The 17,518-nt window shown below is 36.9% G+C and overlaps 4 protein-coding genes across 9 annotated transcripts in view; 3 read left to right on the forward strand and 1 right to left on the reverse strand.

Moving 5' to 3' along the window:
- Nucleotides 1-6,245, reverse strand: part of LOC137100920 (major histocompatibility complex class I-related gene protein-like) — a 51,966-nt gene extending 45,721 nt beyond the window's left edge. Inside the window, exons 1-5 of one of the 2 annotated variants that reach the window (XM_067478599.1) lie at nucleotides 5,738-6,245; nucleotides 4,756-5,022; nucleotides 3,656-3,931; nucleotides 3,123-3,425; nucleotides 156-2,103 (exon numbers count right to left, since the gene is read on the reverse strand). In XM_067478599.1, the coding sequence (XP_067334700.1) occupies nucleotides 1,985-2,103; nucleotides 3,123-3,425; nucleotides 3,656-3,931; nucleotides 4,756-5,022; nucleotides 5,738-5,786 (1,014 nt within the window). In that variant the 5' untranslated portion in view covers nucleotides 5,787-6,245 and the 3' untranslated portion in view covers nucleotides 156-1,984. Of the gene's footprint in view, nucleotides 1-155; nucleotides 2,104-3,122; nucleotides 3,426-3,655; nucleotides 3,932-4,755; nucleotides 5,023-5,737 lie in introns of those variants that run through there. The other variant, XM_067478607.1, reaches the window with a different exon arrangement.
- The window catches only part of LOC137100410 (triggering receptor expressed on myeloid cells 1-like), a 126,629-nt gene extending 109,879 nt beyond the window's left edge, over nucleotides 1-16,750 (forward strand). For 3 of the 4 annotated variants that reach the window (XM_067478235.1, XM_067478259.1, XM_067478243.1), the window contains 5 exons: nucleotides 11,835-12,035; nucleotides 13,464-13,562; nucleotides 14,181-14,218; nucleotides 14,297-14,422; nucleotides 16,138-16,750. In XM_067478235.1, coding sequence (XP_067334336.1) covers nucleotides 11,835-12,035; nucleotides 13,464-13,562; nucleotides 14,181-14,218; nucleotides 14,297-14,422; nucleotides 16,138-16,332 — 659 coding nt within the window. In that variant the 3' untranslated portion in view covers nucleotides 16,333-16,750. Of the gene's footprint in view, nucleotides 1-9,269; nucleotides 9,629-10,844; nucleotides 11,178-11,834; nucleotides 12,036-13,463; nucleotides 13,563-14,180; nucleotides 14,219-14,296; nucleotides 14,423-16,137 lie in introns of those variants that run through there. The other variant, XM_067478251.1, reaches the window with a different exon arrangement.
- The window catches only part of LOC137101015 (major histocompatibility complex class I-related gene protein-like), a 207,927-nt gene that overhangs the window by 149,837 nt on the left and 40,572 nt on the right, over nucleotides 1-17,518 (forward strand). The window lies entirely within an intron of this gene.
- Nucleotides 1-17,518, forward strand: part of LOC137100452 (major histocompatibility complex class I-related gene protein-like) — a 185,966-nt gene that overhangs the window by 118,400 nt on the left and 50,048 nt on the right. The gene's annotated exons all lie outside the window — the stretch shown is intronic.

Below are 17,518 nucleotides of genomic sequence, written 5' to 3' on the forward strand. Positions count from 1 at the left end.
TGACTTCTCATTGCTCAGAAGTAAGAGCGTGTTCACCCTGAAGGAGTCATTCTCAGGTGAACTCAGCTCATATGATGATGATGAAACATTCACATCAAAACAAAAGTGAACAGAGTGGACAAGTACAAGTTACATAACAGAATCAACAGGGAAATGAGAAGGTAGATGGTGAAATGCTTAAAGAAATAATGTGATCTGACTGTTTTATTTACCATGTAATATTGAAATGCTCTTCCTTCATTTGTTACTTGTTTACATTCAACAGATCTCATCATTTTTCACAGTTTGAATTTTTCCTTGCTTTGTTTGTTTTAGTCTGAAGATGAGATGTTACACATTTTGCCACAATAAAGAACTTTAGAAAATGTATGAAAGTAACCGTCTGTATCTACTTCCATAGGTTGAAAGGTATCATCATGTATCTGGATGTTCCTGTAAAAGGAAGTTCTCACACTTTGAAGTCACAAATGGATAAAAAAACATCTTATTTAGTTTTCATCAGACTTCATGTCAGATAAATGTCCTCAAGAACTTTGATGGAGAATCTCCACATAACCATAAAGCTCATCTGTGTAACAGGTGTGATGCTGAGCTACAGACACACACTTTAATGAATGACAGAATCAATCAATTATTATAAGACCTTTAAAAGAGAACATAAAGACACAGGCCTTGAAGTTTTATTCTGTACAGATCAGTGATTTACTGAACCTCCACAATGACCAGTGATGACATTGATAATTTTATATCTCAACATTACATGTAAACATGTTTTTGTTTATGTCAAAATGCATGTAGTAAATTTGGATGAAGTGCTGTAACAAAGAATAAAAAACACAGGTCTAATCTTCCCTGGGAGCCTATAAAGACGAATGAATAACTGGAAGAAGTTGAATAGTTAAACACTTTTAAAAAATAAATAAATGAAATCACAATTGTTTATTTGAAAGAACATTACAATTATATTAATCTAACTTTTGACAGTTACTGTAAACATGTGCAAATATGTTAATACTGAAACCAAAATATGACATCATTTATCAGTTGTTGCATCATTTGTTGCAGTACAATGTCTAATTGGTGTGATACAGTTATTAAACATTATTATGGTTGTATTTAGACTTCTACCCCTTCTACCCCAAACACCTGTTTGCAGTTACTTTCTGGTCAGAAATCTAATGATTCATTCATTCATTTAAAAATGTGATGCGTTCACTCCAAAAATGTAAATATGTTTGTGGTTTATTTGCAAATCTTCCAGTTTTTAGGAGACAGGGTTGTAACATTCAGTGTGGAGGTGATTTCTGTGTTTCTGGCAGCGTTGGATGCAAACTTACCTCTAAAACAGGTAAATACATTCACCAGTCAAGTATTTAAGTCAAAGTTTGATGTAATTGTAGTTAACTTGAATATTTTACCTGTATTGTAAATTTGAGAGAGAAATGCAATTTATAACAACGATGTTCAACTTTAGATTTGACATAAAAAACATACGTTTATAACATACAATAAATTGTATCTAAGCGTTTGTCTTCAAAGCCGCTGATTTGCAGTGGATTGCAGATGTCACTGGGTGAACAGCAGGCTGATTGTTAAACTCCTGCTAACCCCCTCCCCGTTTGATTTCCGGTCTAATAGGCTCTATTCAAACAAGTGGACAGTTTTACTCTGTCAGGGACAAATGTGTGTGTGGAATAACATGAATGAATGGATCATTGAGTGAGAAAATGCTTTGTGATTCAGAATGTGAATAATAATCAGCCACATGTAAAACATGGTAAGTTTTGTCTGATGACTGTCGGTAGTAACAAGCACATAATACCAGACTTTTAATAAAAATGGAAACTTATGAAAATAAATATTTTTCATAAAGAAAAAGTCACTATTTCATTTAGTTTTTATTAGAAATATAAAGACAAGAAATCTACTCTTAATAAATACAGTACTATGTTCTTTAGGCAGTAAAGTTACTGAACATCAGCCATCAGTCAATCAATTGTTTCTCACCCTTGTTCTTCTTCCTCCAGATGAAGAGTCCAGTGATGCAGACTGACAGCAGCATCAGTCCTACAACAACTCCAACGACAGCACCAACAGGGGAAACTGGAACAAGGACACAACATTTAGACTTTGTCTCTACAGCTGAGTGGAGATGAAAATGCTTATTTTATGGAATCAAGTTTTGGTTTTCACTCATATTTATTATATTTCTGTAGCACAGACAGGGCCTGTATTTGTCCAGCATCTCAGAATCACTTACTTCATGGCTCTGAAAGTTAAATTAAAACTATAAACACTTCTACCACTGAGTAAAACTTACAGTATTTATGAAGCGTCCTACTCTTACTTTAGACACAAAGTTGACATTAGAGGGACATATGAGTTTTATTTGTAACAATTAAAGTTTCTTGTTTCTTGTTTCATGGAAAACTGAAACGCTAAAATCAGCACTATTTAAGTTTGGTTCTAAAATCATAATACAAATATAAATAAAATAACTACAACTTTTGTTTTGTAACAACTGTAGCCTTTTTCTTTAGTGGGTTACAAGTTAGTGGACAGCAACTTAAACTGTGACTCAGCTCTGAACTTATCCTCACAAGCTGTATATAGTATAAATCATAAAATAAAACACTTTTAAGTGAGGTGTGAATTAATAGGAACAAAATTGTTTCAAACAAATGATTTATTCTGTCATCACTTAGGACCCTGTAGACAAATATATATCTGGGCTATAGACTGTAGTCATTCATTTAAGTGTTAATGCTGTGAAAATGTTTTAGATTCTTGTAAATGTCCTCAGTGTTAGATTTTAATGATTGTGCTGATAAAGTTGCAGTGATTTCACAACACGTACTTTTTTCTGGTTCATAGAGCATTTTCCATCCTGCAAGATCTAAACTAAACTGTTTGTTTTAATGAATTTGATGTGTTTTAACTGTGAGAGAGTCTCTCCTGGTAATTTCTCACCAGTTCAGACACCTCTGAAGCTCTGCTACATTTTGGTGGAGATGGGAGTGATTTCCTACTCTGAGATGCTCAATAAATAGACGTCCTGCTCCAACTTTAGAGGACAATCAAAACAAAGAAACGTGTATTTCAAGACGTCTGACTCGTCTTACCACTGTTTGTCCTGATCACTGCTTTGTGCAGTTTGGTGATGATGTTTTTCTCAACACCATAAAGCTGAAACAGACAGTCGTATCTCCTCCAGTCTTCAGGTTTGACTGATGAAATGTTCAGATCAACTGTCATCTGGAAGGTTCCATCATGGTTGGGGAGGATCTCTCCATGGTCCACGTCCTCATGAAGCTCCTGTCCATCTTTCCTCCAGAACATTGTGGCTCTGTCAGGGTAGAAACCTGTAGCGTGGCAGCTGACTGGAGAGGACGGAGACTTCTGGAGCAGAGACACTGAGGGAAGTTCTAGAGAAAGAGGGAGAGAAGGTTAAAGAGAAAGAACAGATGAAAGAAGTAAACCATTGAGGCTGAGAAAGATCAGAAAAGGAAAAACAAAAAGGACTAAATTAAATGGGGTCATATGAGAAGGAAAAGAGAAAAGGGAAGAGAGTGAGAAACATTTAAAAAAAATACTTCAGTGTGGTTATATGAACATAGTTGAGTCCATGAAATGTCCTCTGGTCATGTGATTCTACCTGTTCTCAACAAGAAGCTCTCCCCATAATTCAAAGCTAACTTCAGCCACACAGAACAAGTCTGAGTAAGAAGGTAAACAGTCTCTTCTATTCTGTCTTTGTCAGCCTCTAATTCCTGCTTTATGACGTCAGCCTGTGGTTTCCGACTGGTCGACTTTCGCTTCGTCACATTGAATGATATGAAGTCTTCTCCATCATAACCACCCTCCACAAGATAAGTGTTTCCGGTCTGTTCATCCGATTCACAGCTTTCCATGTACTGTAAAATGTGGACACCTGAGAGAGACAGAGATAATCAAATACAGTTTACAGTTTTTAAGTATTGCTCGTCTCCCAGTACTGCAGTTTGTTGATGATTTAAAACATTCAAGATTAAAACCACTTAATTAATCAAAGAGGGAAACGGCTTTAAATTGTTTATTTACCTTAAGAAAATGAGACTTTCCTTAACCCTGTTAAGGATCATTTAATGGTTCAAACAAATCAACTAATTATAAATGAAAAAGTACATTATACAGATTCCTTCCAAAATTTGATGGAGTAAAAGAATAAATAAATTAATATATATTCAAGTAAAGTACAAGTTCATGAAGATGTCACTAAGTGCACTAGGAAGTGTCCTTAGTTACTAGGAAGTGTCCTTAGTTACACACCATCACTGGTAAAGAGCCAATATGTAGATTATGTTTGTTATTTACTGTCATGTTGGTCTCTTTAACCACTCTCCATGCACACATGCATTAATAATGATTATTTCATATCTTTACTTAAATAGTTTGACTTACACCAGTCAACCACAACACTAACACCATCTGGTTCATAAGTTAACATTATTTTTCCCATATTCACTTCACACCACTAGGTGGAGTTAATGATTAGTGGAGTGTGTGTTTTCAAGATGAGGTCATGAAGCAGAAATCAGTTCACACTTTCATTCTTGTCCTGTGGATCAGTGTGTTGTGGTCTTGATATGTCATTTCTGTGAGGAGCAGCCATGTCATGTAATTCAAGCTCAGAGGCCCTGTGACCTTTAATCTGCCCCCAGTGAAAACTCCCTCCCATTACTTTCCAAGTGATGTAGAACATAGAACATACTGCACCTTCAGTTTGATTGAAGTGCTGCATAATTCTGTCAAGTGTAGATTTAAAGTATATTGGCTGTATCTCAAAACACTGTGGAGTAAACAGCTCCATTAGCCCAGGATTGTCTTTGAACAGTTTTTTCCAAACTTCCTGGTGTATTTCTATGGTTTTGTTGCTGTTGCAGTAACCTGCCTGAACGTCATCAACCAGGGCAACAATCACCAACTCTGGGAGGTTTTGGATTCCAGAAGATCCAGTGAAGAGAAACTTGAGGGAATGTTTCACTGTGAGACAACATAAAAATACATTCAGTGTAACGTCCTTACAATCTTTTTCTCCTGGAAATGTTCCTAGTTCAAACCTTTGTGATTTGTTTTGTGGCTTTTATTTTTACAACTTCCTGTAAGACGGATATGTTTTATTTTGAAAGGACAGCCAACACATAATAAAGAATGAAACTTAACAACGGTAGAAGACGGTAAAAGGTAACAGACGGAAAAATAAAAGGAGACTGAAGACATTAAGGAGACGGTTACGGATAGTATGTTTTTGTGTTTAGCTGCAGTTGAAAGTGGTAACAAGGTTGGTTTTATGATTTATATAATTTTGTAAGACATTTGAATTTTTGTGTTGATTAAGATGGTAATTTGTCTTTATGTTAGTTTAACGTAAATCTATAGGACGTATTAACGGTCTGATGTGGTTTTAATCTATTGTTTTGTCTGTGTTTGCTTTGTGTAGCTCTTACGTTGGTTTGAGGAAAAAGATAAGAACAATAAACTATTATCAGACCATCAGTAAGACTTCAAATTTCTGACTGGACGCTACATTCAGTATTCAGCCTTAATATACTGTACACATATTGTCCCAAATGGGACATTTACAGTGTGGACATGTTCAGTTGAAGCCTAAAGTCTTTTCAAACTGAGGTAAAACTGTGGACGCAGGGACAAAGTGCAGACTGAAGTAAAGAGTTTAGAGATTGAAATGTGAACTTACCTGGTGATGAAACGTGACAGAAGAGAAGCAACAGAAATAACGATTTCATCCTGATTTGATCAAGAATCACGGAGAAATAATCGAGTTGCTTCGGTCTCTGTGAAAGATGGGAGTGTTTGGATATTTGGCACAAATCCCACAACGTCGCCAGATTTCAATGCTGCGATAATAAGAAAACAATGAAATAGTAAAGTAGAGACAAGAACCTAATACAAATGTCCTTAAAAAGCCATTTGTTTCATTGATGATACACCGCGTATTTAAATGAGTTTTCCTTTCTTTTGAGTTACATTACATGTTAAATGTCTCCCCCCTCTGGACAGATCAGGAAGTGACTTATAACGGGACCCACTTTACAACACGATACACAAATGTGTTTCTGAGGAACAAACATTAAAGAACAATTAGGAAATGAAGTTCCCACGTCTGTAGATCCACAAATGTCACTATAAATTGTGACTTATGTGGCAGGTAGACACTAGGACTCATGTAGGGCGGTGGAGAGAGGAGAAATGTGAAGCAGGTGTGGGAGGCTGCTGCTGCTCATTCTGCTGGGACTTTGGACATTTGTCTGATTATGGTCTTAGTAAGTTCAACTTTAGTTGAACTTTATGGACCCAGTCCTGCTTTAATTCTGCTTTCTTTATGCTGCAGTCACAGTGATGCACCTGAACTCCATCCAACACTGAAACTATGACAAATATGTCAGGAAATGTTATAGGACTGTGCCAGACCCGAGTGGATCCAAACACGAGTTTTGTTCAATATGTTGCTATTAAAACACACACACACACACACACACACACACACACACACACACACACACACACACACACACACACACACACACACACAGTACATTCACTAATGTTAGCTTCTTTTTTAAGCCTTTAATTTAACTTTTCTGAATGTATAAGTAAAACAGAGGTAACAACTTTTCTCTCTCTTTCTTAAGCCTGTTTCATACATGAAGTCCAGACAATGTCCGGAGAAATCTGCTCCAGTTTCCAGACTTCATGTATGAAACAGGCTTTACAGAGAGAGAGAAGACATGGACGACCAAGAAACTCTTTGTGAGTCTGTGTCAGACTGAAGAAGAGCAGTAAATGAAGCAAACTTTAATTCACAAATTGGGCAGAAAAACAAAAACAAGCTCATCTACATCTTTTTTGTCTTGTGAAAAATGTCAGTTGTGAAAAATGAAAGTGAAAGAAATTCACAAAACACAACAAGACTTTAAATGGTATCAACCTCAGAAATACTCTGTTACAAGTAGTTGTATTTTTACAGTATTGGACTTTAAAATACCATGTACCACATTTAAAGGCAACATTATTATTTTATACATATTACACATTACTGAAAAGTAACCTCCAGTATATTCATCTACATCACCAACCAAAGCTCGTTTAACTGATTACTTTCTGAACCATCTTGTAGACTTATAATAACTCCACCTGTACTGCACACACCAATACATATTTGTAGGTGGACAGAAGAACAATGTGCAAAGCTCAGATTCAAAGGGGTCAAAGACTTAATAACTTCAAATCTATTTTACTGTAAGTACTTTTTAAGTAAGAGGTACAATTGACTGACAAAAACACACCAGGCACTGCTCATCAGGTGGTGAACACCATCCCTATGGGGGCAGCATCATCCTGTGGGTGGGCTTCTCAGCACGAGGTACAGGGAGACTGGTCATTGAATTGGATTAGATGAATGCAGCAAAATGTAGAAGGACGCTTAAAGAAAACCTGCTGAGTCTGGGATGATGTTCACCTTTCAGCATGAGCATAATTCAAGGATCTATATTAATTCAGTGCATTGAGGAGTATTGGAATAAAGCAGACATGAGACTTACCCATAGAAATGATACTGTGGCTGTAATTATTGTCTAAGAGGGGAAATACTTCTAATCTATACTATAAATGACAGATTTCACTTTACTGTCTGAAGGCCTCTGGTGTATATGTGTCATGAATATCAATTACATTTATAACTGTTATGTCAACAGAGGCCAATATGTGAGTATAGACTGGATGGAGCTGTGGGGACTGGATGACTTTAGGTGTAAGTAACTTACAAGCTACAAGGAAAACTTACAATGTGAATTAATACATGAAACATTCAGGATCCGTCTGAAGAAAATGATGGATGAATGTAGATTAACTTTGAAAGAGGAACTCAAACATTTAGAGAAGTGGAGTTTCTGCTTTAAAACCAAAGAAAAAACTGCAGCCCACTAATAAACATGTTGGTTTTTTTGGTGCAAACAAACGTTTCAACACTACTGTGTCTTCATCAGAGTAAAAACACTGATATAATATTAAAACCCAAAGGCTACATGTGATGGACTGAATGACCAAGAAGCAGAATCCAGACCTACTAGATGATCAATAGAATAATCAATATCCCCAAATCTATGTCTGCTGCTGATGACATCATGTAACAAAAGTAACAAAATAAATGCTTCAGAAATTACAAAATAAGTATATAAAAAAATACATCATATAAACTAAAAACTAAACTCATCACCTACAGGAAACATGACAAGTTAAGTTCTTCATGGTGGAGTTTGTGGTTCATCGGTAATGAAGGAAGAGACACAGATGATCATATCACTGCTTCTTCTTTCTCAGTATCTCACTCTTTATCTTATTATGTCATTCTCTCCTTTCATCACATCATTTTTAGGCATCTGTATTATTTTTTTAGTCATTCTGTTCCCCAACATACATTTGTAGGTAAACATTAGGATCGAGTCTCTTTAAAATGTTGTCAATTATATTAGTTTCTTACTTCCTCAAAAAAAAAGTTAATAAGGAATTGGGGGTTTTCGACAAATGTACATATTGTCATTTAGTTCCAGTAAAGTCAAGTGGAACTATTTAGAAATCATACTTGCATGTAGAAAAGAGGGAAATGAATGAGGAAGAAAAACAAGACCTGAATTCATTAAATGCATTTAAATGTATTTTCACAATCAGATTTTTTCTATGAGTAATGTACATGAGAAAATTTTTCTGCCCAAATTTAACCTGTTTTGTTGTTTGAACAATATGGAAAAAGAATGAAATCAAATGCAGTGTGGGGATACAAAATACAGATTTTAGGTGAAATTTCTATTTTTTTCCTTCTCTGGGGAAAGAAAACAGTACAATGGGAATAACGAGTGTCTGAATTTGTCCTGTCTGATGCTCACTGCATGTCAGAGACAGTTGGATGCAAAAGGACCTGCACAGAGGAACATGTACATCAACAATCTTTCTCAGTAAATCACTTTACAGTATTTCAACAGGCCATCTCAAAAAAGTGCAGGTGCAGAGTACAGCAGTTTTTGTTTGTTGTTTTCTCTGGTATCAACATGGGATTTTCAGATCTAGATTTATTTAGTATTGTGTTGCCTATTGTATAGTAACAGAATGAACAAGTGTAAAAGCTTACTTCTGCTTCTTTTTGAGCACATTTTGAGCAGTGAGCTTCTGTTTCAGCCTGTGTGGTAACTGGTTTGGAAATGTGACTTCAGAGTGAACACAAGTGTCTAAGCAAAAGAGAAAAACTATAACACTACCTGGTGGTGTTAATGTTGTGGTGGACAGAGGTCAGTGTGGGACCAACGTGCACAGCAAGCTGTGGAGATGTGTGGTCTGTGTGTCCATGCTGACCCCTGTCCACCAGAACCATCAGTTGGTGTTGATGTTGCGGTTGATTGATTTTGATAGAAAGACTTGAGGAGAGTGGAGATGAGTGTGTTTGAAGGAGGGACTCTGTCTTCTAGAGAAGTGACAAGTTCCTGGTTTGACAGTGAAGAAGGAAGAGAGGCAGCATTAAGTCATCAGAGCCTCAACATGGACGTTCATCACATTTTAATCTGCTTCTTCTTCCTCTGTGAGTATTTTTATTTTCTAGACGTATTTGAATTTTCTGAATGAGCTTTTTCTCTTAGTTTTAATGGAGGTTTAGTTTAGTCACACACACATCAGCATTGCTCTGTTTGTTCTGTCTCTTCCATGTCTCAATACTATGCAGCATTAGTGCAACTTTTCTCCACTTGCTCTTCATCATAACCTAAGACTGTCACTGGGCGTCTGTCTGGACATGATTCACTTCTTAGTGAAAAATGGTGATAAATTGTGCAGCACAAACCCTGTTTCAGCAGAAGTTCCTCTTTAAATATGTCACTTATTTAACTTTACTCTGTTGTATAGTAGAAGAAGTAATTTGTAAGTGTGAAAAATATCAAAAATTTTAATTATTTTCACATTTTTATTACATAAAAAATTAAACAAGTCTTTCTTGTATCTCAGTTTTTATCTCTGCTCCTTCTATCTTTAGCATTTTCTTTAGCTGTTTTCTGTCTATTCAGTGCTGCTAACACACAAAGTAAGTTCCTGTTCATGCTGCACACAAAGTGGTACTTCTGACTTTTTCATGGTGGGTTCCTCCCATACACAGCACACCACTTGTGTCTCATTTAGGTTAGTCCAGCGTCTTCTTCATAGGTTGTTGCTTGTCCAGCTGTTGTCCTCTGAGTTGCTCTAGTCACAGCTAAATAGCCCCTGCAGAACCCACATGGAAAAATAAAATTAATTTATTGAGTGTAAAACTGGATGGATGAAGAAATACCTGCAGTCTGTAAAGTAAAAGTATAACTACTTTCACTAACAAGTAAAAATGACTATAGTTGGTTGTCCAGGATGCACAACACTACACTAAACCAATTAATAACTGTGATAGATAAAAATGGTCACTGTAATGTTGACAAGCTTGAATGAGATCAACACATCTGTTGAGGCACATGTGATAATAACTGATTAGGAAAAGAAATCAAACCACAAATAGTGATCACATGAACACAATGACAGACTGAATGACTGAAGGGAAACAAAATGATCAACATCACTCAGTTAAAACAGACTCAAACAGGTGGATGAGAGAATTTGACATTTTCTAAATCTTTGACAGAATCAAAAAGTGTGACTGTAGTAGAAGTGATGAGCTCTGTGCTCAGTGTGACTGTGTGGAAATGTAAAACAGGAATCATCATCAGACTGTAGCATCTTACAGGAAGATAGTAACTATTGATTGTTCATCTTTTCAACAGCTCTGCAGGATGGAAACACTGGTCTCACCAATGCAGAAATCACTCGTACAGTAAATGAAGGAGGAAACATCACAGTTGGATGCTCATTTTCTTTCTCTGGAAGCAGGAAGTTGTTCTGTAAAGGAGACTGTACAACAGGAAACATTCTCATTGAAACAACCAGTAACAGAGCTCAGAGCGGCAGATACAGTATTGAATATAAAGATTCAGCAACACTCATGTATGTGAGCATCACACAGCTGAACAAGACTGACTCAGGATTGTACAGGTGTAGTTTGGACAGAATTCTGTTCCCAGATTCGCATCATGAGTTTGAGATCATTGTCACAGAAGGTGAGTTTCTACTGAAAGTTCTGAAAATGTTCCTTCATGTCTGTGAAGCTGTGAGAAAACTGACTTTTCTCTGACAGCTTCTCATGTTACAAATCAGCAGGTAAAATAAGTGCTGCATCTTTTCATCATTAACAGTAAAAACAAGCTAAACTACTAACAGCTAATGTTCTACATGAATCAGCACAAGAGCAGGTGTTACCACTTCCAATCTCCTGTTAGTGGCTTATTCAGAAACATTGGTACATTTGCTGAACCTCTGTCAACATGTGTGGATGATCAAAAACTAGAACTTCACTAACACAAAATGTAACAAGCAGCTAAAAAGAATGATTTACTCATCTACCAGCAAGAACTAGTCAGCTCCACATCCATCTTGTTTCCTTTTCTCTCTTTTAGCTCTCACTAACCAGTAACAGCCAGTCTGATGTTCTTCTCTGCACAGTCTCCTCAAACGTTGTTTTCTTGCTGCATCTGTGATGTTTAGTGAACACCTATGGATGAACTCCATGAATGGATGTATTACAAGAATACTGAGCTACAGTAATCTCACAATTGAGGCCTGTTGTCAGGACGACAGAAAAGCAGTTCATCTTATTAACATCATGAGGAAAACAGCATCTCCTCTGGATCATTATCTGATTGTTTCATTGTTCACAGCTTCAACCTCTTCACCACCAAGCACAGCTCTCCAACCTTCTACAACATCACATACATTCTCTTCATTATCATCATCATCATCACCATCATCATCTTCACCATTGTCATCAACACAGAGTTTAAGCTCCAGTTCAGGAAGATTCACAACTTCATCCTCATCCTCCACTGAAACCTACAAACAGCCTGAAACAGGATCATCAGGTACATTTAAAGTTCCCTCTATAATAAACATAGTGTTACTCAGCACAGAAACATGAACATGACCCTCAGTGACAGTTGCTGTAGAGCAAATACAATGATGCACTAAAGAAAGTTAAAAGTAAAAATGCTACACTACAATATCAGTGCATTATGATGTAAAATTCATAAACTCACTCTAAAACACACTGTGATTTGTCGGCTGTTTCTCTTTTTATTAAGAATCTGGATCTGCAGAGTAACTCAAGGAATCAACTGTAGTTGAGTAAAAAGTTGAACATTTCCTTCTGAAGTGTAAAGGACTAGAAGTACAATATAACAGGAGGCAGAGAGTTTACCATCAAGTACAGAAGCAGACGTCTTAAACAAAACAAAGACTAAAGAAAGATGTCGTTATGATCAGGATGTGAAGCCTGTTTCACACTAGTTAGACTTTTCGTAACTAGAAAAACCTGTTTTAAAATTTCCGGTGTTCACATACAAGTTAGCAGGATATTGTAATGGGAAAGGATGTAGGAGTGGAATATAATAAAGTGTTAAACATACAGTATCATCTCAGGCCTGTAGCAGAGCTGAAATGATGTGGGTCATCAGTCTGGCTCAGGAGTTTTCTTTAGGTGAAGAAGAACCAACTACGATGTCCTCACTGCTGTGTATTTCCATCAAGCTACTGCAGTTTTCACAACATTGTTACAAAATCCCAAATGTTAATGTTTGTTACTTTGTGCAGCTGCTAAGTAGTTGTGTTTAAGCTGTGTGTGAAAGTATGTTGTCTTCTAGTGAGTAACATGAATGCAGTATTTGTACTTTTACTCTGTGATCACTGCAGCAAAACATTGTTGCTGTTGTACATTTGCAGAGCTGTATAATGACTATGATAAATCACTGTGCAGCATTTTGGCATCTGACGAGTCTTTAAACTTCCACATGGGTCTCACTGCTAACACGACTCCTTGTACTGTGTTAAGGCAGAGCTGTTTTTGATCTGTATGTCTGAGGCAGAGAGGGGCTTTAAATGATGTCTTAGATGTGTTAGATAAGCTTAGTGCAGGTTACACAGTTTGACAAAACTAACAAACGTAATTAGAATGTGACACTGACATCATACAGACGACATTGTGATCTGTGCTTTCTGTTTACTGTGTCTAATACAGTTGTTTGAATGAGTTACTTCTAAAAACAAGTTCTATCAATTATTTACATTTTATGGAGATGGGAAGAGACCAAGTGGAAGAAAATGGATCCTACCCAGAGACATTAAATCTCACAAGACGGTGCCTCTGTCCCCAACAGTTACCAAGTTCATATTGTCATTAACTTGACAGTGCTGCTTCAAACAGTCCTGTAGAAATTCAATCCAGACAATATGTCACAATGAGCCATGAAGTTTCAGAGTAAAACAAACTGGTTTTACTGTTAATTCTGCCACAGGTGCAGCGCTGGTTATCAGTCTGATTCTGGTCTTCATGATCATCATTTTATCAGTGGCTGTGCTGATATTCTGCAGGAAGAGAAGCAGTAAATTCAAAGGTACACACACACACACACACACACACACACACACAGAAAAGAGCTGGAATCTGGAATCTAAGGCATGAAGACTTTCAGAGTTAGGGCCTGTGAGCAACTATCATAAGAAGGAATCAGGTACCAACTTGTAATCTGTTACCCAGTTCTACTAAATACATCCATGATGTGCACAGGATGGTCTGGGTAGATGAACGGGTTAATAAATGCAAAACGTACGGATATGGAAAACAACTTTAGATTGTGTTTCTAACTAGAGGATTTAGTTTCTTTTAACCTGTTTCACAGTTGTGTGTTGATTATCAGAACCATGATGTCAATGGTCCAGTGATCTATTTCAATTCAAATCATTGCTTTATTATTGTAACCATGGTGATGAAGTTGTAGTACAGCTGCTGTGGCTCATATCAGAGGGTTGGGACTAACTATCTACATTATGACTGTTTAGGTTGAATGGAAAATGTCATAATGCAACATGTACAGAGCTGTTCCACTTTTGATGTAGTGCTTCAAAAAGTACAGTGTTTTTTCTTTCTACAACCAGCACAAAATTTAAATTAGAATTTCTGAAGGTCTAGTCTGAGCTGATGTGTTTTTAAGTCTCTGAACCATGTTTTTCAGGAAGTCCTGTGGAAACAGTGTATGATAATGTTAGAGAGGTGAGTCTGAATAAATCCTATCATCAGTAATATTTGTTAAAACCAGCTGATACATATCAAACCTTTCTCCTCCTACAGTCCAGCAGAGTGTATGAAGAGGTCAGAGATCCTGTGGAAGCATCTACAGTTTACACTTTGATCCATCAAGATGAGGTCAGGACCACAGATATATACAGCTTGGCCACTGACACCTGTGCTCAGGATGTAAGTATGTAAAAAAAAAAAAAGCTTTTGGACCAGAACACTGAACACTGTATAAGCCCAGACACAAAGATTGTAGTTAGAAATAAGCTAATTGTCTTCTCTTTTGCCTTAATAACACTTAGCAGCACTTCTCAAAGTCACAAAAACCTTAAAAGTGAAAAGAATTAAAATAATATTATTAGCAGATGTAAAACTAAAACTTACATTACACAAATTACACCAATATTACAGATTAAGAAAAAGTCAAAACAAGTGAGTTTGAGGAAGAGATTTAAGAAGACTGAGTTCACCTGTCACAGATACAAGCAGATACAGTCTGATCATTCAAAGCTCCTGTATGTCTCACTGGGGGCCTCAGTTAAAGCCCTCTGGGATGTTTCTCCTCTAACAGGCTGTTTATGCTGATGGCTTATACAACAGAATATTCCTTTATTCATTTACAAGGACACACGTCATAATGAATGAATACAATTTGAAATACACGTTACCAACAATAAGTTAAAATAAACAATAGTTTAGGTTTTGGATACAGCTTAACATTACAAAGTGCAGTAGTTGAGGTCACGGTAACAGTTTAAAAACACAAGCACTGTCCAAAGGACTCTCGTTGTTTGGTGATTAGGAAAGAACAGAAGGCTTCAAGTGAAATGACTTCTGTTTGGAGATTATTCCAATCAGAGGGGGCAGCAAAACTGAATGCTCCCCAATGCTTCCCCAGTTCAGTCCAAAGATTTAGATTTAGTCAGATTTATCAGTGAATCTCTGACTGAAAGGTTCCACTGTTTTGAACAGACAGAGCGAGGAGGAAAGAAAGTGTTGCAATTAAGTCCATGTAATCATCTAAACGTTAAGCAACAGCTTAAGCAAAACACAAGAAGAACAACATAGTGTGTCCAGTCCAGTGCAGTGAAGAGTCTTCAGAGCTCTACATTGGAGAAACCAACAATATCAGGAGAAGCAAGACTTCAGAACCAGAATCAGCAGTGTATCTACACCTAAAGGACACTTGTTTGAGGTCAACAATGTAAACACTTAGGACCCAAACACAATTTGTCTCCCATTTATCATGCACACATCCATCTGGGGATTCCACACCTAACAATCCCTCCTAGAAGGATGATGGATGGTGATCATTACAATAAACTTTTTTTTTACTTCCCATAATATCTGGAGATTCAGTTCAGGATATTCTCTGCAGTTGGTCTAAAGTATCCTGTAGAAATCGCAGCATTTTATTTACAGCACAACAAAGATCATATGCAGAAAAGAAGAAGTGAAGGAAGTCAGTGGCTAATTGTGAGGGTTGATTCATTTATCCTTTAATAACAGCATTAAGATGAATTATATGTGATGATGCTCATCTAACAAAACAGAGAAAAACTAAAACTATCAGACTGCTGCAGTGCAGCTTCCTGTTCTGGTGGTTGTGGCTCAGCTGGTGTAACAGTCCTTCACAAACCACAGGGTCAGTGTTTGACTTCCGCTTCCTCTTGGCTACATGTCAAAGTGTCCCTGGACAAGACACTGAACACACAGTTGCCTCTAGTGTCTGCTAATTACTTGTAAGCTGCTTTGGATAAAAGCATCTGCTAAATGTCTAATGTGGCTTCCTGACTCCTAAGTATAAGTCAAGACAAGATGAACTTAAATAAAGTTGTAAACACATGTGACAGTGATGAAGAGCTAATTTCTGACCTGTGTTTTTTACATTTCAGACTGAAGACAATTCTGGTAACTTAGTCTACTCCGAGGTGGACGTTCCTAAAAGAGAAGCCAGCTCCCCCTGTGCTGACACAGACAAAGTTGTCTACTCTGAACCTCGGGTAGAAGCGAGTTCTCGCAGCCTCCCTGAAGATGCTTCACCTCCTCTCTACTCTGTTGCTTTACCTCAGGAGAAACTTCTTTGCTAATGTAGCTACATTCACTCTCTCACAGACTGAGCGTTGTACTAGATGTAGTCTTCATTCTTTTTTTATATTTTTTATATTGTATATTGTAGCACACTTGACAAAACACGCAGACAGGCTTGTTGTTTCTCTCTCTTTACTGCAAAGTTTCAGACAAAGCAGTAAACTGTTGTTAGCATAGTTCTGTCTCGTGTCTCATCTCAGCGCTATATGACAGTGTGTCTGCGCTGTCTGTCTCCCTCTTGTGGCGAACATTGATAACAACACTTATAAAAGCTCACTGTATTGTCTGTGTGCAGAAGACTGAAGTGCAGATGTCTCAAAATAAGGTAAACTAGCAAATCAAATGTGCCAAAAGAACATTGTAGAATATGAACTAAGATACAATGGGGTTAAATAAAAATATGTGTTGGGGCTCTGACCTGTTTTAATTCACTGCCCTCACAATAAGTTATAACTCTCTCATGTGTAGGATACAGTGTGTTGTCATGTGCCATTTAAAGTTTAAATATCAAGACTAAATTGTATCATAACATACAGCACTTTTAGGAGTAAAGTTAGCTCCTGCTGTTTGTTAGCTGTTAGCTACACTAGCTGTAGCTGTTGAGCTGCCTGTATCTGCTAACGTTAGCTGCTGTAGCTAACAGTACAGAAACACTAGAAACACTGTTTGGCTGAGCAGGACAAAGTCAAGGACAAATCTCTGTACACACAGACAAATGTCCCAGACGACAGGACAGAAGCAATAATCCACGTGTAAAAAAACAGCCAGTTGTGAGTCTTTCCACCTCTTTTAGTTAAAAACTGTGTTTTCTCTGATAACTAGATATTTACATTTAGTTTTTGGAGTGAATACATTTGCACATTATTTTACATACACAATTACAGATTTGTGTACAGACACACAAGTCTGAGTCCACAAGCATAAATCCATGTACATATACAAATAATTGAGCTACTATTCTGCTCCCACACTTTAGTTTAAAAGGAGTTCACTTGGTGAATCTGTTATAAGAGCTACTCTGTATTAGCTACAACTGTTCTTTTAAGCACAGAAATTACTAATGAAGATTTATGAATGTTTATTTAAAACAGAACTGGAAATCAGGCTTTTAGTGGAAAGTTGACCTGTATTTAATGTGTGTATTTTACATATATATTTTGTGTATTTTACAAAAAGGGGGCTACA

Source organism: Channa argus, chromosome 1 (assembly GCF_033026475.1).
Source record: "Channa argus isolate prfri chromosome 1, Channa argus male v1.0, whole genome shotgun sequence".
Lineage (NCBI taxonomy): Eukaryota > Metazoa > Chordata > Actinopteri > Anabantiformes > Channidae > Channa > Channa argus.